This window comes from Sus scrofa, chromosome 12 (genome assembly GCF_000003025.6).
Source record: "Sus scrofa isolate TJ Tabasco breed Duroc chromosome 12, Sscrofa11.1, whole genome shotgun sequence".
NCBI lineage: Eukaryota > Metazoa > Chordata > Mammalia > Artiodactyla > Suidae > Sus > Sus scrofa.
In genome coordinates, this window is record NC_010454.4 from 6,134,711 (window position 1) to 6,158,950 (window position 24,240).

Consider the following 24,240-nt stretch of genomic DNA (forward strand, 5'->3'; position numbering starts at 1 on the left):
TTCCCATTCTTTTCTGGGATGCCCTTTTAAGTTACTTGATGTGATTTTAGCAGTTATTTTTGCAAAAGTGGCTAAATTCACCCAGAACAGGACAGATAGATTAGATTTTTCCCCCCACTTGTTTGTTAAATAGAGAAATAGCTTGGAACTGGGGGAAGAAGACAGACTTAAACCAAATGATCTCATTCAGCCCCTAGTCTGAGAGGAGGAGGAAAATATAGACAGATGAATGAAGTTCTCCCTGTGTAATTCAGGAGTGACCAGAGGAGCACATCAGTCTCTTTTTGACTGACTTCACTCAGTATGAGAGTCTCTAGTTCCGTCCGTGTTGCTGCAAATGGCATTATTTTGTTCTTTTCTATGGCTTGGTAGTATTCTGCTGTGTATATATACAACATCTTCTTAATCCAACCATCTGTCGACGGACATTTAGGTTGTTTCCCATTTTGTTTAACTTTGAATAAAGAGAAGACAAGAATACGAAGTCAGAGTTCCCATTGTGGCGCAGGGGAAACGAATGCGACTGGCATCCATGAGGATGCGGGTTTGATCCTTGACATCACGCAGTGGGTTGGGGATCCAGTGTTGCTGTGAGCTGCTGTGTAGGCTGCAGATGCAGCTTGGATCCCGCATGGCTGTGGCTGTGGTGCAGGCCAGCAGATGTAGCTCCAGTTTGTCCCCTAGCCTGGGAACTTCCATGTGCCTCAAGTGTGGCCCTAAAAAGCAGAAAAAACAAAACAAGAGTATGACAAAGTCATTTCTTATATATGAGACCTCGAGTTTGGTTCATTTGTTTTATTTAATGGTAAGTGAGTTTTAAGAGGAAATAAACTCCTTGCCCTGTCTCTGTCAGTGGCATTGATCTTTTTTTTGGTGAGGATACAGCTAAGAAAAGAATGGACAGATGCACGCTAAATTTGGCTCTAGGAGTGACGGATGCAGAATGTATGTGTGAGTGATATACTTATGGGGCACCCGGTGGTACTGGGGTCGAGAAGTGAAACTTGTTAGAAATATTTGTTGGGCTGTTCATTAATTAAGTCACTTAACCAAGTTCAGAAGCACATGACTAGTATTTTCTTTTAATAATAAGGAAAAGAGGAGTTCCCGTTGTGGCTCAGTGGTTAACAAATTCGACTAGGAACCATGAGGTTGCAGGTTTGATCCCTGGTCTCACTCAGTGGGTTAAGGATTGCTATGAGCTGTGGTGTAAGTTGCAGACTCGGCTCGGATCCCTTGTTGCTGTGGCCCTGGTGTAGGCCGGTGGCTACAGCTCCAGTTAGACCCCGGGAACCTCCATGTGCCGTGGGAATGGCCCTAGAAAAGGCAAAGAGACAATAATAAAAATAATGAGTAGAAAATGTTAAAAATATGTATTAAACTATGGCTGAACATAAGCAGTTGCTATTCGTGTAGGTGAAAAGTAGTCAAATATCTGCAATTTTATAGGGTTCAACCTTATATTTGTGTATTGGATCACAATGAAAGATGCTATTCTAAGAGATTGGTTCCAACTGGGTTGTAGAAATCTAGACATAGTAAATCCCAGTAAGGTGGCCTTTGTAGATTGCCTGTTTCCTCTGGAATTTTGGAATAAATAGGGCAGGTTGAAATTATGGGGAACTGGAGTTCCCGTCATGGCTCAGTAGTTAACGAATCTGACTAGGAACCATGAGGTTTCGGGTTCGATCCCTGGCCTTGCTCAGTGGGTTAAGGACCTGGTGTTGCCGTGAGCTGTGGAGTAGGTTGCAGATGTGGCTCAGATCTCACGTTGCTGTGGCTCTGGCGTAGGCCAGCAGCTACAGCTCTGATTCGACCCCTAGCCTGGGAACCTCCATATGCCGCAGGAGGAGCCCAAGAAATGGCAAAAAGACAAAAAAAAAAAAAAAAAAAAAAAAGAAATTATGGGAAACTTAAAACACTTTGTCCTGTAGTAGGAAAGCTGGTACTGCTCAAGACAAAAATAGTTGCTTGGGAGCTAAGAGATGCTGCGTTAGGGAGTTCCCTGGTGATCCAGTGGTTAGGACTAGGTGCTTTCACCTCTGGGGTCTAGGTTTGATCCCTGATCTGGGAACTGAGATCCCATATCAAACTGCTGCATGCCTCGACCAAAAAAAAAAAAAAAGAAAGAAAGGAAGAGATGCGTTAGTGCATATTATTAGTAGGCACAAGTGGTGGATAAAAACTTGCAGATTGTTCTGAGTAAGTTGTACATTGCATTCTTGAATAAAACTGTCCACACAGTCTGCAACAAATGTAAAAACCAACAGAATTCCTGTCTCTATTAAAGCAAAATTAATTAGGGCTTTAAACATTTTCTGACATCTTTTAAATAGTAAAGTGTTTTTGCCACTTGCTTGAGAACAATAGATTATGTTCTGAGGAACTCTGAGAATATCGGGTTTACAAAAACCTCTTGGGAAAGCTGATTACGAAGCTTTCTGACTTGTATTATAAATGGAAGAGTAATGCTTTGAATATAGTAGGCAAGTGGCAGTGTGGGACTAAAGGAAGTTGAAGAGGATCTATTGCTTTTATTTATTTTCCTTCTTTTTTTTTTAGGGCCACACCCACAGCATGTGGAGGTTCCCAGGCTAGGGGTCCAATCCGAGCTACGAATGCTGGCTTATGCCACAGCCACAGCAATGCCAGATCCGAGCCTCATCTGTGATATACACCACAGCTTATGGCAATGCTGGATCCTTAACCCACTGAGTGAGGCCAGGGAGTGAACCTACAACCTCATGGTTCCTAGTCAGATTCATTTCTGCTGTGCCACTCTGGGAACTCCTGCTTTTATTTTTTAATTTTTATTTTTGTCTTTTTAGGGCCACACCAGCAGTGTATGGAAGTCCCCCATCTAGGGGTCGAATCAGAGCTACAGTCGCTGGCCTCAGCAACACCAGATCTGGGCTGTGTTTGCAGTCTATAACACAGCTCTTGCGGCAACCCCGGATCCTTAACCCACTGAGTGAGGCCAGGGATCCAACCCCCAAGTCCTCATCGGTACTAGTTGTGTTTGTTTCTGCGGAGCCACAGTGGGAACTCCCAGGAAAAGCACTTTACATCTGTTACCTCGTCCACTCCTCACAGCTATGATGTCCAGACACTAGTCTATCCTTATTTTACAAATGAGGGAACTAGTGCTCAGAAAAAGTAAGAGTGGAGGTTAAAACCTGGGTTTCTCTTTGAGGACACTGAGCGAGCAACCACCATACTCTACTACCTCCTAGTTAGTAATTATGTGACTTTTTTTTTTTTTTTTTTTTTTTTTTTTTTTTTTTTTTTTTTTAGGGCTGCAGGTGTGGCATATGAAAGTTCTCAGGCTAGGGGTCGAATCAGAGCTTCAGCTGCTGGCCTGTACCACAGTCATGACAATGAGGGATCTAAGCCATATCTGCCACCTAAGCCGAAGCTCACGGCAACACTGGATCCTTAAATTACTGAGTGAGGCCAGGGATTGAACTCTCTTCCTCGTGGATGCTAGTCGGGTTCTTAACCTGCTGAGCCACAAGAGGAACTCCCAATAATGATATGATTTTTGAGCCGGGGATGCATGCTGGGTTGGCCTGAAGAGGTTTGTTTTGTTTGTTTGTTTTAAGGTTTTGGAAATTTAGGCTTAGCCTTTAACAAGGGGGAGACTTTAATCCAAACAAGTGTGTGCTTCAAGCTTTTGTGGTAAGCCCTTAAAGACATGATCCTGCCTTATAGAAGAGAAGAACTTGTCTTTGGCTTTTCATGAACGTCTAGGAGGCGGCCACACAAAAAGGAATGTAGTTCACTTATGGAAATACTGAAATAGAGATCTGCCTTGAGTAATCGGCATGACGGGGAAGGCCTACCCCCTTGTTTGCCCAAGACTTTCCTATTATGATCTTGTAAACAGTCATTCCTGAACCCTCCAAGTGTGTCTGCATTTGTTGCAGGGATAGATTTAGCCAGACAGGTGGAAGAGTCATGACTTAAGGGTTATAAACAGCTGCAGAGGCCTGGGGTGCTTCCATAGTCTTAGCAGTAAGGGATGTGGCCATTCCCCAAAGCCGGGCGTTAACCAGACTTATTAAGCACAGGTCCTCAGATCGGAACGACTGTAATTTTGGTCTAGTGTATGCACCACCCATTACAGCTAAAGAGTAACAGTAAAATGTAAAGAATTTCCAATCGTTTTAGAAGGGATCATCTTCGCGTGCTTTCTGTTGCTGACTCATAGTGCTGCTGCTTTGGGACTGTCAGGTTTCCAAACAGGACACTTAGTAGGTATTCAGTTGTATACATGTCAATGTGTAGCAGTAATTTTCATCCCTTGGGGAGCATGACCTTGCTACCCACCTTGAGAAAGGCAAATAAATGAAAGATAAATTTGCCCTCGGCTTGCGGATTTCAACTCGCACACAGCGAGCTTTTCGCTTTATCAGGTAACTTTTTTAAGTGACAGGGAGCACAACTTGTACCGTGCGCGGGGCAGGTTTGTCCTTTATCCAATCATCACCGAGATTTGGGGGTGGGGGAGGGGAAACGTCCCTAGCTCTTCTCTGGCCAGGAAGGAGGCGGGTTTAGGCTGAGCAGGAGCAGCCTCGGCCTGTCGGGACGCCGCAGGGTGTTTGGCACTCCCAGGGACCAATGGAAGCTTACAGGTCCATTTGAATCGGCCAATGATGTCGGGGCAGGGGCGGGGCTTGGAGGCCCTATAAAGGCGGCGACCCAGCGGGCTGTCGGTGGCGGAGGTTCCTGCAGCGGTTGCCGGCTTTGGGCTGGGGAGCTACCCTACGCTCCTCAGACCTGACCCTTTCGGCGTTCTGCTCTCTCGCTCGCTACCTCGCTCCTTGGCGCCATGACCACCACCACCACCTTCAAGGGCGTCGACCCCAACAGCAGGAATAGCTCCCGGTGAGGCGGCGGGGCTCATTGGGCTGGAGGGCCGCTGCCCAAGGGGGCCGGGCGGGTCTGGCGGCCGGTCGTTGGCTGTAACGTGCTCCAGGCGTTGCGCTCCTTCCCAGCTCGGCGGTGGGGCTCGGCTACCGGCGTCGCCTTTGTGCCTCCGGCGAGTCCAGCGCGCCGGCCCCGCCCGATTCCTGCTCCTCTCCCATTCATTCCTCCCCCGGAGCGAGGGGCTGTGAAGGGCTGGGGCCGCTCGCGCTCAGGGCGCGGAGGTTTTTTTTGCCAATACGAACGTGCCGAGAGGGTTCGCTTTTTCCTCTTTGCGGCGTGGCCTGCCTGGCCCCGGGGAGGTGGTCTTGGGCTCCGGGTGCCTGGGTAGCTCGCGGGGCACCTCGATCCGTGCCCATTGTCCCATTCCTGGCCACGCGCTCGTGACTCTGGCCCAGGGCAGGTGGCGGCCCTGCGCCCGGCGTGATGGTCAGATCCGCAGCCGCAGTGATCGGGTCTGTCGAGCTCCTACCCACTCGGGTCCGCATGGCATGTAGCATTTGTGTTCGGGCGGGGCCGGTCATCGCGACCGCCACCCCTATTCAGGACCCAGCCGTCAGCCCTCCGCGAAGTGCCTCTCCTTTGCTAACAAAGAAAAGACCCCTGCTCCTTCCCCTCGCGCGCCCACCTCTGAACGGGAGGGGGAGCGAGTCGCTCCGAGTGGGTTTTCTGCGCTCAAACCTTCGGACCTCGGTCTTTGCATCCCACCTCTTTGCCTTCCCCGTTTGACGTTTGCCAAATGAGTTCATCTCTGGCCCTGGTTTGCTTGCAGGAAGAGGTTTTCTGTTCTTGGGCGGGGCCGGAGACATCCATTGTCTCTTCCGTACTATCTCCACCTGCGTATCCGGGGCCTTTCTGGTCACTCTTGCCACTGCATTTGTCGAAGAGGGCCCTGGGCACGGTGTTTGAACTGGGACCCTTTTCCAAGCCCTTGCCTAACTTGGCGGAAGGGTTTGGATGCGGTGGGGAATGTCCACATTGTCTTGGCTAATTGCATGCACGCTGTTTTTTAAGGTGGGATAAAGGCATCTCTGGGATCCTGCTCAAGGCATGGAGGAAGCTTAGATTCCACTTTTTCTGAGCATCTCTTTATTGATCATGACTCGCAGTCATGTGTGGCCAGCTTTGGGGTCCTGGGCAGGTGGCACAAAGGGAGCCATTTTGTGGGGCTAAGAAGACAGCCGTGAAATAGCAGTGTCTCCCAGGAGTTGGACAGCTTGGGGACAAAAAGCAGGCTCTGCAGTGAGTCTTAGGAAGGAGAGTTAGAAATGACATCCCTTTTCAACTCATTCCTTTCAAAATGCAGAAAAGAATGGGACAGATTTAAAAAACTCAATTAGTGGGTTACTGGGAGGAAGGGGAACTTGAGCAGGATAGACCTACGAAAATACTGGTCACTCCCTCTTCTGTTGTCATCCTTCCAATGAGATCATTTTTTTTTTTTTTTTTTTGAGGACACTGGAACACATTGAATCTTGGGTTTTTTTTTTCATTTTGTGCCAAGAGGTCAACTCTATGCTGGTCAGACTAGCGATTGGAATGTGAAAATTTACACATTATATTAAAAAAAACCTTGAGTTTTTTTAATCCTTTGGGATTGTGTACAGTTTAGTGTTTCACAAAGAATTTAACCAGGTCGAATGAATTCTCATACAAATTTTTTTGATCTGTGTTTTTGACGTGTAAGACTGAAATGGTTTTTGGTTCTGCAAAAAAAATGTTTCAAGTTGCCTTTTGTCATCAATTTCCTCCAGTATTGTGATCTCAAGACTGTGGCATTGTCCTTTTATTTACTTCCTACCTTTCCTTGTATAATCTCACCTCATTCTGCTAAACTTCTTTTCCTCAGTAACATTTTCCTGGCTCCAAAAACCCTTATAAATTTAGTCTGGTAGGGAATGATCTGCAAAGATCATATGGGAGCTCTAGGATTTAAAGAGAGAAGAGAAGAAGAGTAATATTTTGAAAATTGCTCTCCTCGGTACCTAGACATATTTTTGTGGCGTCTCAGATAATGTAATCCTGATTTAGTTGTCATACGTATGGTCCAGAAAAAAAATAGCAGAATCTTAAAAAATAAAATTGAAATAATTTCTGTCTTAGGATCCAAGTCCTTTGTTTGGGGATGTCTCGCTGTTACAAATGGGCTCTAAAACACTGACGTCATCCGAGTAGGTAGTACCTGCTATTGCGGGAGGAACACAGACCTTTAAAAAGTTGTCAGAGCTTCTGGTCAGAGCTTCGACTTTCTTTTATGCTGGTGACTGGGTTCTAGTGTCTTTTCTTTTTTTAAGGCCAAAAAATATTTCCTGGCTCTTGAGGGTTCTCAAGATTTCCAGCTGACTAAAATAATTCATGAGAGTTTAATTATCATAGTAAGGAAAATCATTCAGTCTCTAGGGAATGAGGGAATGACAGTGAAGCCAGTTACTTTTGATTATAATATTTCAAATATCTGTTGATTTGAGGCATTAAATGCTAAAAACCCAGTGGCTTCCAACTTTAACATGAAAGCCTATTAAGTATTTATAAGGTACCTTTAATTAGGAGTTAAGCAATTTAATTAGCAAACCTAAAATTATCTTTATAAGGGGTATGCCTGAACACATTTTTTTTTTTTTTTAATTGGCTGTGCCCGCAGCATGTGGAAGTTGCCCGGTCAGGGATCAAACCTGCGCCATAGCAGTGACAGCATTGGATCCTTAACCCTCTGAGCTACTGGGAAACACCCTAACACTTTTATCTTAATTCATATAATAAATTTAATCTGAGTGGATATTTAAAACCTGAGACTTACAAACAGTGGGGGTTTTAAATGTTTTACGTTATAAAAGCATCCACAGTGGGGCTTCTCCCTTACAGGGAAAATAATGAAATTTTAATCTAGTGTAAATTAAGTATTGAATTTTACTATGAATAGACATGAATTATTAGGTTTAGGGGAGGATGAGAACCTGTATAAGAAATATATTCAGGGAGTTCCTGTCGTGGCTCAGTGGAAACGAATCTGACTAGTATCCATGAGGACGCAGGTTCGATCTCTGGCCTTGCTCAGTAGGTTAAGGATCACGTTGCCATGAGCTGTGGTGTAGGTTGAAGACGTGGCTCGGTTCCCGAGTTGCTGTAGATGTGGTGTAAATGTTCTTCAGCGCTGATTCAGCACCTAGCCTGGGAACCTCCATATGCTGTTAGTGTGACCCTAAAATGCAAAAAAAAAAACAAACCAGAAAGAAATATATTCAGGAGTTCCCATCATGGCTCAGAGGTAACGAACCCCACTAGTATCCATAAGGACTTACGTTTGATCTCTGGCCTTGCTCTGTGGGTTAAGGATCAGGTTGCCATAAGCTGTGGTCTCAGGCGTGGCTCGGATCTGGCATTGCTGTGGTTGTGGTGTGGACTGGCAGCTGCAGCTCCGATTGGACCTCTAGCCTGGGAATTTCCATAACAAGAAAAAAAAAAAAAAAGAAGAAGAAATATATTCAGTCTAAGACTAAAAAGTAAGAAGAGTAATCAAAGCACCAACCACATAATAGCTTAAAGAGAAAAATGGCATTGAGTGGTTTTCCTGTTTCAGCACTTATGTGCCTGCCAGGGACTGGAGGATTTGGGTTTTGGCCCCATTTCTGTCACTTAACTCATGTTGAGCAGTTTTTTTAGAGCTTCTCACGGCCTGACTTTGTTCTCCTGAAAAATAAGGCTGTTGAACTAGACAGAACAGAGCCCAGCATACTATCTATCGCCCAAGAACCAAGCCCAGCTGGCACCTGATTTTCACATTTAGTTGTTTTTTTTTAAAATGTATTTTTTAAGAAAAGTAGGGTTGATTTACAATGTTTCTTCAATGTCTGTTCTACAGCAGAGTGACCCAGAACACACAGTTCCCCGTGTTGCACAGTAGGACCCCATTGCACATCCATTCCAAGGGTAACAGTTTGCCTCCATCAACCCCAAACTCCCCGTCCGTCCCACTCCCTCCCACCTCATCTCTAGGTTTTTTACATTTCTAAATGGTCAGAAGAAGAAAGAAGAATCTTTTTCATGACACAAAAATAAGATTTTAGTGTCCATAAATAAAGTTTTATTGGAACACAGCTACACTCATTCATTTTCATGTTGTCTTTGCACTAGTGGCTGCCTTTGCACTAGGTGACAGAGCTGAATAGTTGCAAAAATGACCCACGAGCCAAAAATACTTCCTCCTTGGCTTTTACAGGAAGAGCTGGTGACCAGGAGAGGGTGTCTAACATGCTTTCCTCTAAATGTCCTACGTTTTAGTTGTTCAAGATCCAGGAGGGCTTCATGGAAGAGGCGGAGGTTTAAGAAATGGGCTGGAGTTTGACATAGCCACCGAGGAAAGGGTGGAGAGTCCTCTGGGCAGGAGGAAATATGGGGGTAAATACTCTGAGGGTGGAGATAAGCCAGAACAGTTCCTGGAACAGTGAATGAAGTTGCCTGACTAGGTTGGAGAAGATGCTAAAAACTGGATACAGCTGAGAAGCGAAGTTTGTCTGATTTCCTTCAGTTCTGCTGCTTATTTTGCTTAGGCTTAACCAAGCCTTTCGTCTGCAAGTATCCTTGTACATATATATCTGATTTTCTACTTAGGATAAGTTCTAGAAGCAGAAAGGTTGGTTCATATAAGATGCAAACATGGGAGTTCCCATCGTGGCACAGTGGTTAATGAATCCGACTAGGAACCATGAGGTTTCGGGTTTGATCCCTGGCCTTGCTCAGTGGGTTGAGGATCCGGCGTTGCCGTGAGCTGTGGTGTAGGTTACAGACGCGGCTCAGATCCCGCGTTGCTGTGGCTCTGGCATAGGCCAGTGAGTGGCTAGAGCTCCGATTCAACCCCTAGCCTGGGAACCTCCATATGCCTAGGGAGCGGCTCTAGAAAAGGCAAAAAGACAAAAAAAAAAAAAAAAAAAAAAAAAAGATGCAAACATGAAGACTTGATATATTTCATCAAAAGGTTCTTTAGAAAGTTTGTGCAAATTTATATTCCCACACTTTAATTCATAGTAGAAACTGGCATTTTTTTCATCTTTACTAGTCTAATAGGCAAAAAAAAAAAAAATCCTTTTGCTTCAAACTTCATTTATTTGCTAATTTGAATTTTTAATGTGGAGAGACTATCCATAGTTTTAAATTGTCCATTAGTACCTTTTGTCTATTTTTCTCTTGTGATTCTTTTGATAATTTTTTTATTTTGGTCACACCCATGGCATGTGGAAGTTCCCAGGCCAAGGACTGAGCCCTAGCCACAGCAGCAACCTGGGTCGCTGCAGTGACAACACCAGATCCTTAACCTGCTGTGCCACAAGGGAACTCCTCTTTTGTTTTTAAAAGCATTTGTATTATCCTTTGTCAAAATGTGTGTTTTTGTCAGTTTTAATCTGTCCATTTTTCATGGTTTCTGGCTTTCATCTTGTACTCAGAAGGAAAGCCCTTTTCTTTAAGACTAAGACTATATTCGTACATGTTTTCTTACAGTATTTTGAAATATTTGATCTACCTAGTCTTTAGATTGAAAAAAAAAATTATTGGAGTGTAGTTGGTTTACAGTGTTGTATTAGGGAGTTCCCATGTTGGCACAGCAGAAGCAATCCGACTAGTAACCAAGTGGTTGCATTTTCGACCTCTGGCCTTGATCAGTGGGTTAAGGATCTGGCGTTGCCGTGAGCTGTGGTGTAGGTCGCAGACATGGTTTGGATCCTGCGTGGCTGTGGCTGTGGCTCATGTCAGCGGCTGCAGCTCTGATTCGACCCCTAGCCTGGGAACCTCTTATGCCACAGGTGCAGCCTTAAAAACCAAAAAAAAAAAAAAGTTGTATTAGTTTCAGGTTTTAAATTTAAGTATTTGGCCTAGCTGGAACTTATTTTGGTAAATGAGTTGGGAATATATGTTTTGTTTAATCAAAATGACTAGCCAGTTAAACCATGCAGTTCTGAACTGAATAAAATACTCCAATGGTGGAGTTCCCTTTGTGGCTCAGCGGAAACAAATCCAACTAGGAACCATGAGGTTGAGGGTTCGATCCCTGGCCTCGCTCAGTGGGTTAAGGATCCAGCCCTAAAAAGCAACAAAACAAAACAAAAAACTCCAATGGTAGTCTTTCTGAGAGCGAACTCTATCTTGACAAAATCCTGAGGAGAAAACCCCCATTGTATAATAGAGTTGGTAACAGAATCTCAGTAATCGATAAAACATATTTATAAATAAATGAGTAGGTTTGATGGAGCTCCTGTTGTGGCTCAGCTGGTTGAGAACCTAACATAGTGTCCATGAGGATGCAGGTTTGATCCCTGGCCTTGCTCAGTGGGTTAAGGATCCGCCGTTGCCATGGGCTGTGGTGTAGGTTGCAGACTCAGCTCAGATCCCGAGTGGCTGTAGCTGTGGTGTAGCCTGGCAGCTACAGCTCCAATTTGACCCCTAGCTTGGGAACCTCCATATGCCATGGGTGTGGCTCTAAAAAGACCCCCCAAAAACAATCTGTGGTGTAGGTCGGAGACTTGACTCGGATCTTGAGTTGCTGTGGCTGTGGTGTTAGGCCTTAGCTGCAGCTCTGATCCGGAAACTTCCATATGCCCCTTAAAAAAAGGGAAAGGAAAAAAAGTAGGTTTGAACAACTCAATTAACAGCCTTCATCTGATAGACATATAGAGCATTGGCAAATACACATTCTTTTCAAGTACATTTTCAAGGAGTTTTACAAAATTGACCACATAAAGCACATCTTATCAAATATCAAAGGAACAATGTCATACAGACTTTGTTGTCTCTGTTATAATGAAAACCTGGAAATCAGTGAAATAGAAACACCTTAAGTTCGGAAAATTACAAACTTTTAAGTTATTTATGGGTCAAAGAAGAAAATAATGGAAATAAAATATTTAGAATGGAAATATGGTGAAATATCAAAATGGGAAGGCCTCTGGAGGGGTTCTCTGAAGAGAATTTATACCCGAAGTGTTTAATTTTTCCTAATATAAGGATCTGAGTTTACAAATGACAACCACATTTATTTGGAAACTTGAAATGGACACCTTCCTGGAAAAATGTTTCTTACTCAAAATGATTTAAGAAATCCTTTAAGAAGAACAGACCGGTCCCATCACCGATGAAGGAAGTGAATCTGTAGTTGGAAAATCTTCCCATGAAACCATCTCCATTTTCTGTGTTTTGAGTGGTGTTGGGACAGATTAAATTGAGCTTTTCCAAGGAGGGGAGAGGTTGGTTGACCTGTGGTGGGAAGACTGGAAACGCGAGAGTGCTCTATTTCCCTGGAAAAAAGCCATAGATGGGGAGTCCCCGTCGTGGCTCGGTGGTTATGAACCCAACTAGTGTGCATGAGGACATGGGTTCGATCCCTGGCCTCGATCAGTGGGGTAAGGATCCAGCGTTGCCGTGAGCTCCAGTGTAGGTCGTAGACAAGGCTCGGATCTGGCGTTGCTGCGGCTGTGGCGTAGGCCGAAAGCCTCAGCTCCAATTCGACCCCTGGCCTGGGAAATTCTATATGCCTCAGGTGCGCCCCCCCCCCCCAAAAAAAAGGAAAAAAAGCTATAGATGGTGCCTGAAGCTGCATGGGTATAGCGCGTGCTGCGGAGTCCTGCACTTCATTTCTTGTGGCCTCCTCCCCGGCCAGTCGCTCATGATCGTCACCGAGCATGATGAGACAGCTGCATAAAAGGCTTGTGAGAGATGTGGAGACAGGAGAGACACCAGCAGCCTTCCCTGGACTTCTGAATTGATCAAGTTAACTTTCTATGTATATTCTTCCTTATGTATGTATGTATGTCTTTTGGGGGCTGCACCCTGGCATATGGAAGTTCCTAGGCTGGGGGTTGAATTGGAGCTGCAGCTGCTGGCCTGCACCACAGCCACAGCAATGCCAGATCCAAGTCACGTCTGCAACCTATGCCGCAGTTTGCGGCTGCACCGGACTCTTAACCCACTGATTGAGGCCAGAGATTGAACCCACATCCTCATGGATACTAGTTGGGTTCTTGACTGCTGAGCCACAATGGGATCTCTGTATTCTTCCATTTTTATTTTTTCGCTTTTTTAGGGCCACCCCTGTGGCATATGGAAGTTCCCAGGCTAGGGGTACCATTGGAGCTATAGCTACTGGCCTGTGCCACAGTCACGGCAATGTCAGATCTGAGCCACGTCTGTGACCTACTCCTCAGCTCATAGCAATGCCAGATCCTTAACCCACTGAGTGAGGCCAGGGATTGAACCTGTGTCTTTATGGATAATAGTCAGGTTCGTTACCACTGAGCCACCATGGGGACTCCCATATTCTTCTGTTTTTAAAATTTCGTTGAAAATTGGAGTTCTCTCGTGGCACAGTGGGTTAAGGATTGGCATCACTACAGTGGCTTGGGTTACTACTGTGGCGCAGGTTCAGTCCCTGGCCCAGGAACTTATACATGCTCAGAGCACAGCCAAGGAAAATTATTTTTCTTTGAAAATAAAAATGTATATCCCTTCATGGTGCAGCAGAAACGAATCTGACTAGGAACCATGAGGTTGAGTGCAGCCCTAAAAATGCCAAAGACAAAATAAATAAATGGGGGTTCTCTTTGTGCCTCAGCGGTTAACGAACCCAAGATCCATGAGGATGCAGGTTTGATCCCTGGCCTCACTCAGTTGGTTAGGGATCTGGCGTTGCCATGAGCTGTGGTGTAGGTTGCAGACGTGGCTCCGATCTGGTGTTGCTGTGGCTGTGGTGTAGGTCAGCAGCTACAGCTCTGATTTGACCCCTAGCCTGGGAACCTCCATATGCAGTGGTTGTAACCCTAGTGCGACCCTAAAAAGCAAAAGCAAAAAAAAAAAAGATCCAATTCTTAGTTATTTACTTTTGGCTGTGGCATGTGGGTGTTCCTGGGCCAGGAATTGAACCTGCAGCACAGAGTGACCAGAGACTAGTTACAACATTGGATCCTTAACCCACTGAGCCATAAGGGAATCCTGGAACCACTTTTTTTTTTTTTTTTTTTTGCTTTTTAGGGCCACACCCGTGGCATATGGAGGTTCCAGGCTAGGAGTCGTATGGGAGCTGTAGCTGCCGGCCTACACCACAGCCACAGCAACACAGGATCTGAGCCACATCTGCGACCTACACCACAACTCATGGCAAGGCCAGATCCTTAAGCCACTGAGTAAAGCCAGGGATCGAACCTGCGTCCTCATGGATGCTAGTCAGATTCGTTAACTGCTGAGCCACAACGGGAACTTCCCGAACCACTTTTTAAATAAATAACAAGACGTGCTTCTAAACTTCGTAGATGTGTCCAGCTGAGCCCGGTAGACAAATTCCACTAGCCTTTGCCATTTCCTCGGAGGGGATGCCAGCAGCCTGTTACTGGTGTGATATACAGCCTCGCCACAGATGGAAACCAGCATTTCATGTCTTCACACCCAGCGCTGAATCTATACCATGACAGACTCAATTGCTAGTTTTCCCACTCCCAGCTCTCTTTCGGAGGGGGGCAGGTGGACTGAACGGGCGAGGGAATGAAACGAAAGGTGTTTGAAAACATTTATGCCAAGAAATGTTTTGACAGGATCTGAAATTGATGTCTTGCCATCATTCCTAGGGTTTTGCGGCCTCCAGGTGGCGGATCCAATTTTTCATTAGGTTTTGATGAACCAACAGAACAACCTGTGAGGAGGAACAAAATGGCCTCTAGCATCTTCGGGACACCTGAGGACAATCCCCCTTCCTGGGCCAAGTCGGCAGGTACTGCTTGTGTCTGATCACTGGTCAAAGGGATGGACCCAGCAGAGCAACCCGACAGCTGCTTTTGTTCTGATGAGCAAAATCTAGCTTAATGACGAGAAAAATGACCACTAAAGCTTGTCACTGACGAGATAAATGACCATTAAAGCTTGTCACTGACGAGATAAATGACCATTAAAGCTTGTCACTGCTGGGAAGGCCGGGACTAAGGAATGGGACATTCTGGGAGTGTGTGTGATGGGACAGAATAAGGACTGCCATCAGGTCGGGCTATTTAGCCCCACTCTCGAATTTTTAAGCCATCACTTTACCTCCCTAACACTGCTCATTTTGTAATATGAGACTAACTTATTAAATAGTGTTTTGCTGCAAGTCTTTCCATTATATTCGTCAAGAAAGTCTGTTCTGATTCAGGTGCCAAGTCTAGCGGTGGCAGGGAAGATTCTGAGTCATCTGGACCCCAGAGAAGGAACTCTTCTGAAGCAAACTCTGGAGACTTCTTAGAGCTGAAGGTCAGTGTCACGGTTTTGATCACATGTCTCTCCTGCTATTAGGATTAGTCTCTGTCCTCGAGTATTGATTTTTGAAACTGGATCACACCCACTTCCTATGTATCTCATACATAACACGTCTGAGCTCAAGGACTGTTTTAGTTGTTGGCAAATGTTGCCCAGCTGTTTTGAGCTGAACTCCAGGCGGCTGCAGCACAGGTGTTACCATTGCTTGTCTGCAGGTGGCAGTGGCCCCTGAGTCCCAGATGTGTCTGGAAAGCCTGGCAGAGTGTCCTCCTGAGTAGGGATCTCAGGGCACGTGAAGGCGTCAGTCCTGAGTGAGGAGGCTTGTGGAAGGGCTTTGGAATTGATGGAGGCCCTTCAACAGCTCGGTTTGAAGAAAGGAGGTGGGGGTGAAAGTACAGGTGTTCCAGTTTCCCTTCTGATGGTCAAAGATCCTCTGAAGTGCTCATTGATATCAGGTCATCAGCATAAATGTCAAGGTTTTTGGTGTATTTGGAATGTTACTGGCACTGGGGCAATTTATCCAGCAGCATTTTTGCGTAGCATTGTCCCAAGTGAAATAAAGGTTGCTTATTGTAATGGCAGCCTGGCCCTGAACCTCACTGCATCAAAATGGAATTTCAGGATATCCCACTGTGGCTCACTGGGTTAAGAATCCAACTGCAGGGAGTTCCCATTGTGGTTCAGTGGTTAAGGAACCTGACTAATAATGAGGACACGGGTTCGAGCCCTGGCCTCCATTAGTGGGTTAAGGGTCCGGTGTTGCCGTGAGCTGTGGTGTAGATCACAGAAGTGGCTTGGAGCCTGCATTGCTGTGGCTGTGGTGTAGGCTGGCAGCTGCAGCTCCAGTTTGACCCCTAGCCTGAGAACCTCCATGTGCTGCAGGTGAGATCCAAAAAGACAGAAAATGACAAAAAAAAAAAAAAAAAAAAAAAAATCAACTGCAGTGGCTTGGGTTGCTGCAGAGGTACAGGTTCAATCCCCAGCCCAGCACAGTGAGTTAAGGATCTGGCGTTGCCGCAGCTGTGGTGTAGGTCACAGCTGCAGCTCAGATTGAATCCCTGGCCCAGGAACTTCCATATGCTGTGGATGTGGCTGGTGGGGGGCGGGACACACACAGTTTCACCTTTGGCTTCAAATAGACAGTAGTGTGTCTGAACTATGACTCGTTTATTTGTGTGTTGCAAAATTAAAACCTGAAGTAAATTGAATTTTTTTTCCCCCCCAGGGAGAAGGTGACATTCACGGTAAGTACTTTTGAAAGTGTTACAGTTTCTGGTCTGTAAATGGTTTTAGAATAGATTGGAACTTCAATTCAAATCATGTCTTGAGGAAAGAGACTGAGGAGTGAACCCCCAAGTGCCAGCAGCCTCTGGGTGGAGAGGAAGGGGAAAGGGTCTGGAAAGCTCGTGGGTATGGCCACCCTTGGCATCGGCCTGCAGCGAGGGCAATGCTAGAAACACGCTCACAAGGAAAGCCACCAGGGAATCCTTGAAGGGCATAGGCGGTTGGTCAGGTTGGTATTTGTTATGCTCATCGATAAGGTTTTAGTAAAAGTCTCTGGCATTTCAGGCTCAGCCCACAGCATGTAATTTACAATGCGCGTTTCATTTTATACCCGAGGTGCTTAGTCAGCGCCACACCGGTATCCCTGTGACGTCGCGAGTGCCCTCTGTGGGCAGGTGTGCATTTTCAGTGAGCACCCGTATCGCCACGTATGTGTGCAAATGAGCCGCAACCATTTATTTATTTTAAATCTCAGACACTTCTTTAACAAGTGCTAGAGAATTGCTGTGGGTGCGACGAGAGGTCTGTGTTTGTCCGCCAGCAGCAGTCAGGGCAAGACGGACGCAGTGAAGCAGTGTCCGGGGCTCTGGTCCAGGAGGACGAGGCTGCTTCCTCAGGACGTTTTTCTGCCATTACCATTTGTGAGTCATTCTTCCAGGGAGGCAGAATGTTTAATAACCATTCCTGTCCTCTTGGCATCTGTTGATGGACATGGTGGGAGGAAAATCCGTGGACCTTCCGTGAACGTCGCCTGGGCTTTCTGCCCACGGACAGGTTATATTCTCATGGAGGAAGGTGTATTAGTTATTGTTCCTGCACCGTTTGTCCCATTTTATTTTTTGTGTTTTTAGGTCCACATCTATGGCATGTGGAAGTCCCCAGGCTAGGGGTTGAATTGGAGCTACAGCTGCTGGCCTACATCACAGCCACAGCAACATAGGATCCGAGCCGTGTCTGTGACCTACACCGCAGCTCACGGCAATGCCGGATCCTTAACCCACCGAGCGAGGCCGGGGGTTCTCACGGACCCTGTGTTCTTAACTTGCTGAGCCACAGTGGGTACTCCTGTCCCATTTTGAAAGACTGTTCTGGGAGTTCCTGCTGTGTCTTTTAAGGGGGTCGGAGGCTTCTCTGGAGTTCTGGAACACACGTTCAGTCCCCGGCCTGGCACAGTGGGTTAAGGACCTGGCATTGCCACTGAGGCATAGGTTGCAACTGTGACTTGGATCTGATCCCTGGCCTGGAATGCCGTATATTGAGGGGCAGCCAAAAAAGGGGAAATAAAAAAGACTGTTCTGGAGGTTTTAAAAAAAAGTCTAGGCTTTTTGATTCCACTGCTTTTTGCATTCTGAAATATTTCCACCATCAGACCTTTTTTAGCAAGAATCAGCTAATCATTATGCACTAATTTTGGCCAATGGATATAATTAGAAATTGGGGGACACTGAGAAGTGTGAAAGCCCTGAAGTTATGAACAGACGTGTCATTTGTCCTAATGGTTAGTCCTGTCTCCCAGCCCCAGCTCAGGGTGTTATAGATTCTTCAGGTGAACTAGAAGGTGACTGATACTAAAGTCCTTTTTTAAAAGATCATCAGTTTTGCCACCTGATTATTCTGTGGTCCTGACTGCTGCTGTTAGTTGATCTGTCATGAAATGACAGGGGGAATAAGCGTTCAGGACTCATCTGCTGAGTGAACGTCAACTCCAGTTCTGTGGCCAACTTCACTGTAAAGCCAAGCTGCTCTGCTCAGTTGAAGTAAAACAGATTTGGGGAGCTTCTGCCGTGGCGCAGTGGGTTAAGAACCCAGCTGCAGTGGCTTGGGTCACTTTGGAGGCATGGGTCTGACTTCCAGCCTTGCACCATGTTTTGAAGGATCTGACATTGTCATTGCTGTGGTAGGTTGCAGTTGTGGCTGGGATTCAGCCACTGGCCTGGGAATTTCCATGTGCTGAGTGTGGCTGAAAAAGAAAAAAAGAAGAAGAGATGGTTTGGATATATTGCCTTCATCTTTGGGGTAGTTAAGCAGGGGTGGCTACAGGGAGGACTTTGGAAATCTTTCAGAAGGAAGAAGGTCCAGGAAGTTCAGGCACAAGTCGTTGCCTCCCTTTGGGCAGCTTCCAAGGTCTGCTCTGGTTTCTAGAGGCTCTGCTTCTCTGACCCTGATGACAAGTCATTTTTTCTTTTCTGACATTGGTGTCTGTTAGGTTGCGTTATTGATGTGCCAAAGACAGATAAGTCAGGAATATGTAGAATGTATGTTATGGTGGATGTGTCTTTGTTTAAGCCCCACTTTTTTTTTTTTGATGATGCAGTCACTGCTATTTTTATGCATCTTTTTAGGGCCACACTCATGGCATATGGAGATTCCCAGGCTGCTGGCCTACACCACAGCTCATGGATCCTTAACCCACTGAGCAATGCCAGGGATCGAACCTGCAGCCTCATGGTTCCTCATGGTCAGATTTGTTTCCGCTGAGCCACAACAAGAACTCCAAGCCCCACTTTTTAATTATTCACTTGACAAACGCTTTCTCAAGTCCTAGAGAAGTTTCTACCCTTACTCTCAATTCCTGTACTTATTTCAGACTAATGAGATGATGTATGAGAGAAAGCTCCATTTCTCTGGCTGGAGTGTTTCTGACGGGACAAGGGAGCGTTTAAGTCAAGGCCTGCTGTCTAGTCTCCACGTGTGCCTTTTTCCCACCCCCTTTTCTTTTTTGGTGTGTTATCTAGTTGTGAAAGACAAAACAGTTCTGTTAATAATGAGAGACAAATGCAAGACTGGTGAAAATGAGCTTATTTATGTAAAAATTGTTTTATGGAAATAAACTGCCACGTTAGAGCCACAAGGTAATTTTGGGTCCTTTAGAAGGACTCATTAGCTACTCAGTCCAGACTGGAGAGGTCAGTTAGACCCTGTGCCGTGGGGGCTGCGTCCTCGCAGCAGGAATGAAACAGCTTGAGTTGATATACTGGTTCCGGCTGAGTTCATGGTCTGTATTCGTCTATCTTGGGTTGCTTTAAAATGTGGGTTCTTGGGTTTTGTTTGTATTTGCAGTAAATTGGACATACTTCCCTAGGTTTTTTAAGGACTTGGGTATCTAATGTTGATGCATTCGATCCTGTTTCTTATGTAACAGGAAGCTGAGAGGCTACCCTTTCTCTCCAAGCTTTGCTTCGTAACCTTGAGTGCTGTCATTTTGGAAAACTGCACACTAGGTTTTTACTTGCAGCTGCTCAGTACCAGGACATTACATGCCTTAGACGGCAGTACTTTCAGAGTTCTCTTGTGGCGCAGTGGGTTAAGGATCTGGTGTTGTCACTATACCAGCTTCGGTTGCTGTTGTGGCATGCGGCATGGGTTTGACCCCGGGAGGAAGAGCCTGTGTATGCCACCAATGGCCCCCCCAAAAAAAGTCAGTTCTATCAAATGTTCCAAAAATTCATAAAATGAAATGTTAAAAGCAGCAGTAAGCACAGTAGAAAACTGACGGAACACTGTAAATCAGCTATAATAGAAAAACTAAAAATCCTTAAAAAAAGGCGGGGGGCAATAGCGTAGTTCTGAGATCTGTGTTTCTGATCTAAGACTTCCCCCTTGGACTTCTCCGTTTGGGTTGGCTAAATCAAAACTTGCTGCAAGTGGTTTTAGGAATGTAGACTTCTAAGGTTTAGTCTTTGAGGAACTTTAAGAAAAGTACATGTTTTCGAAATGAGTACGTTAAGTCAGTGTCCAGTGTAGTCTGTACAAAGCTCGTATATACCACATGTCACAACCAGTATCTCTGCTTTGCTACTTCCTGGGTTTGGGGGCTTCTAAATTAGAGAAGGGCATAAATGTCTTTAAACCTTAAGGTAGTTTTCCTTCCAAGTCTTATAAATTAGTATTTCATTTTTTGTACTAAAAATGCCTGTGTGTGTGTTGGGAGGGTGGGGTTAGTCTAAGGCAGGTGTTAGAATATGCAGCTAAATTTACATGGATGATTTAACAATAAAATGAGACCTGGCATTTTTTTTTAAATTAAGTCTAACATGCCTTGGAGTTCCCGTTGTGGCACAGCGGAAACGAATACAACTAGGAACCGTGAGGTTGTGGGTTTGCTCCGTGGCCTCGCTCAGTGGGTTAAGGATCCGGAGTTGCTGTGAGCAGTGGTGTAGGCTGGCAGCTACAGCTCCAATTAGACCCCAAGCCTGGGAAACTCCATATTTAGCGGGGGCAGCCATATATTTAAAAAAAAAAAAAAAAGTATATCCTGCCTTAAGCTATTAAGCTCTTCAAAGAAATTACTTTTCACAGAAAATCCAGTTTTTTTTTTGTTTTGTTTTTGTTTTTTTGTACTAAGTCACTCTTGACTTTGAATCAATGGAAACTACCTGGTTAAGACTCTATGCTTGTTGGGAATTTCACAAATCAGTCCATGAATCAATCAAGCAATATTTAGGATATTGGATAAGATAATAATATACTAATTAAGGTTTTAATGTGGAAAGTGCCAAGTTAATATAATGGAAGTGAGAGGATTAAGCTGTCATTACAAATCAGTAGGGAAAGGTAGATTCCTCAATAAATGCCTGTGTAGAGAGTTCCCATCGTGGCTCGGTGGTTAACCAACCAGAGTAGTGTCCATAAAGCGTTGCCATGAGCTATGGTGTAGGTCGCAGATGCGGCTTGGATCTGGAGTGGCTGTGGCTGTGGTGTAGGCTGACGGGTACAGCTCCGATTGGACCCCTAGCCTGGGAACCTCCATATGCCGTGGGTGTGGCCCTAAAAAGACAATAAGTAAACAAACAAATAGACAAATAAACAAACGTAGAACTGCTTATCTGCACAGTTTAACAAACAAATCAACCTCACCCTGTAATCATGGAAGTGTAACATAAAACAGGAATGAAATACTTTTCTCCTGTCAGCTTGGCAAATATTAAGGTGCCGTGGTGATCAGTGGGGGAAAGGGCAAGCTTCGAGGCGAGTATACGGTGACCCGGGCAGCAGGGCAGGACTTGGCACAGCCACTGGGGAAGGCAGTGTGTGATACCTGTTCAAATTGAACAAGACAGCTCCTGTGCCCACAGGCACATGTTCCAGAGTATATGTTACGGCTCTGGAATGGCTGGGTTGGTTCTAATTTTTTGTAGTCAGTAGAGAATTAATCATATATACTCTCTATATACTGTAAGGCAATTCATAAAGCAAGGTGAATTATTATTATTTTTTTTTGTCTTTTTGCTATTTCCTTGGGCCGCTCCCGCGGCATATGGAGGTTCCCAGGCTAGGGGTCGAATCGGAGCTGTAGCCACTGGCCTATGCCAGAGCCACAGCAACGTGGGATCTGAGCCGTGTCTGCAACCTACACCACAGCTCACGGCAACGCCGGATCGTTAACCCACTGAGCAAGGGCAGGGACCGAACCTGCAACCTCACGGTTCCTAGTTGGATTCGTTAACCACTGCGCCACGATGGGAACTCCAAGCAAGGTGAATTATAACCATGTGCTTAAATAGAGGTAAGTTTCCAAAGGTTTAAAAAAAATTTTTTTTGAGGAGTACCCTGGTGGCGCAGGGGTTAAGGATCCGGCATTGTCACTGCTGTGGTGCAGGTTCAGTTCCTGGGCCGGAACTTCTGCATGCTGTGGGCATAGCTTAAAGCAAAGTTGATATCCTTTATGTTAAATATAACAGAAACAGTAGTCTCTGTTACTTGCTGGAAATAAAATACACAAATTATGAAACAAACGGTCTAGAGGAACGCACCCAGCTGGTAGCAGCGCCTCTGGGAATCGGAGACCCACACAGAGGTGGGTTGGTCAGGAGCCTGGCGCTTACCTGTAACGTTCGCATTTAACATATTTATGTCTTCACATATTTATGTCATTTAGAAAAGAATATACACAGCAAAAGACCTGGGGCAAATATGGCAAATCATTAACAGTGGTTAATTCTGGATAGTGGCCACATGGTTGGTGATTGTTGGTTTCTTCTTTGTAGCTCTAGGTATGGTATGAACTATCCTCAAAACAAAAACAAAACAGAAACATGGAGTTCTGTGGTGGCCTAGTGGGTCAGGCCTGGGTCTTGTCACTGCTGTAGCGCAGGTTCCATCCCTGGCCTGGGATCTTCTGCATGGCACGGGCACAGCCAAAAAAACCCCCCAAAACCCATCTTAGACTTTTCATCTTCCCTGGGAACAGTCATTAGCCTTGATTTCATTCTGTTTCCCTAGAAAACGTGGACATGGACTTGCAGGCCAGCCTGGGGCAGAGCGAGGAAAAGCCCGTGCCCGCCGCCCCTGTGCCCAGCCCGGTGGCACCGGCCCCCGTGCCGTCCCGGAGAAACCCCCCTGGCGGCAAGTCCAGCCTCGTCCTGGGTTAGCTCCGTCTGCCCAGAACGCTGTCGTTTTGTTTCTTTGTTTTCTCCATGCTTGTGAACTGCACAACTTGAGCCTGACTGTACATCTTTTGGATTTGTTTCATTAAAAAAGAAGCACTTTATGTACTGCTGTCTTTTTTTTTGTTTGTTTTTTGGAAGAACAGGTTCTCTGTCTGTCCTGATTCCTCTGGGTCCGTAGGCCATGGCATGAGTGTTTTCTAGTAGTAGACTGGAGGGAAAGCTTTGTGACACTTAGTACCGTGTTTTTAAGAACAAACAATTGGGTTTCAAATGTGTTAGAGGATCTTTTGTACTGAGGTTTTAAAAACCCTTTTCTTGTCAGCTTTACTTGGGTTGACCAAGCCTGGATTGGACAGACCAGTAAACAGTCCCCAAGCGCTGTCCCTTCAGGCCCCCAAACGAGGTGGTCCTGATGCCCACCCTACCTGGGGTTGCCCTCTGTGCCAGCGCCCCTTGCGCAAAGCCTCTTCCTGTGCCATATGGAGCGATAGCGGCCTGCCTCTCATGCCTTGCTGCCTGCAAAGCAAAAACAAAACAAACAAAAAAAACGATTGCCTTTTATTTCTGAACCTTAAGAAATCTTGAAGCCAGATACTAACTTGACTGGCTGAGCAGAGCCTGCTGCTCCCATGCAGAGCATGGCTCCCGTGTTCACTCAAACTTACGCGTTCCGGGCGGTGAAGCAAGGGCAGGACCATGCGGAAGGAGGTGGGTCCTCTCAGCAAAAGGACCGCCGCGGGCAGTGCTCTTCTTAGATACCTTGAAGCTGTGTGCATGATGCTGGTGCTTGACCACGAGTCGAAAGTCTCATCCTTACAATGTGTGTTGTATTTCCGATCCTGGATTGTTGCTTAAAGTAAACAATGTACACATTTTGAAACACTGTGTCCTGTGTCATCTTTCTGGGATTGTTTCAGCAGTTCTGCCTCTTGAGTTGCCTTCTGCTTTGTGACTGTCAACCCTGCCGCCCAGTGATCTGATGAGCCATTCAAGTTCAAAAAGACTAATGAAGGCCCAGAGGGAAGTAGGCTCCTCTCTAAAGGAACAGGTTTAAAGTGAGAGCACAGGAGTTCCCATCATGGCTCAGTGGTTAATGAATCCTACTAGGAACCATGAGGTTGCGGGTTCGATCCCTGGCCTTGCTCAGTGTGTTAAGGATCCCATGTTGCTGTGGCTCTGGCGTAGGCTGACGGCTACAGTTCCAATTCGACCCCTAGCCTGGGAACCTCTATATACCATGGCAGCGGCCCAAGAAATGGCAAAAGTCAGAGCACAGTTCAAAATGCCAAAATGATAATTAATGGATACATGGTAATAAAATATAGGGATAATATGGATAATTGGTATCCAAAATAATGATTAGCCAGCACACTTGCAA

General features: G+C 45.7%; 2 protein-coding genes across 15 annotated transcripts in view; one reads left to right on the forward strand and one right to left on the reverse strand.

Annotated features, from left to right (window-relative positions):
• JPT1 (Jupiter microtubule associated homolog 1) lies at positions 4,699-23,742 on the forward strand. Of its 2 annotated transcripts, none has more exons than XM_013980752.2 (5): positions 4,699-4,887; positions 14,529-14,671; positions 15,071-15,183; positions 16,415-16,433; positions 22,696-23,742. In XM_013980752.2, the coding sequence occupies exons 1-5, from the start codon at positions 4,832-4,834 to the stop codon at positions 22,842-22,844; spliced, it is 480 nt and encodes a 159-aa protein (XP_013836206.1). In that variant the 5' UTR covers positions 4,699-4,831; the 3' UTR covers positions 22,845-23,742.
• ARMC7 (armadillo repeat containing 7) overlaps positions 19,258-24,240 on the reverse strand; it is a 29,198-nt gene continuing 24,215 nt past the window's right edge. For 6 of the 13 annotated variants that reach the window (XM_021066074.1, XM_021066077.1, XM_021066073.1 and 3 more), the window contains 2 exons: positions 23,528-23,712; positions 23,148-23,378 (listed from right to left, as the gene is read on the reverse strand). The gene's annotated coding sequence lies outside the window, so the exon portion shown is untranslated. Of the gene's footprint in view, positions 23,379-23,527; positions 23,713-24,240 lie in introns of all 13 variants that reach the window. The other 7 variants (XM_021066079.1, XM_021066078.1, XM_021066076.1 and 4 more) reach the window with 2 other exon arrangements.

Excerpts from the sequence above, each read along its gene's own strand:
- JPT1 (XM_013980752.2), top strand. The coding sequence starts at position 4,832 with ATGACCACCACCACCACCTTCAAGGGCGTCGACCCCAACAGCAGGAAT. Across the intron at positions 4,888-14,528 it reads AACAGCAGGAATAGCTCCCG|GGTTTTGCGGCCTCCAGGTG; the intron begins GTGAGGCGGCGG and ends CATCATTCCTAG. Across the intron at positions 14,672-15,070 it reads TTCCTGGGCCAAGTCGGCAG|TCTGTTCTGATTCAGGTGCC; the intron begins GTACTGCTTGTG and ends TCGTCAAGAAAG.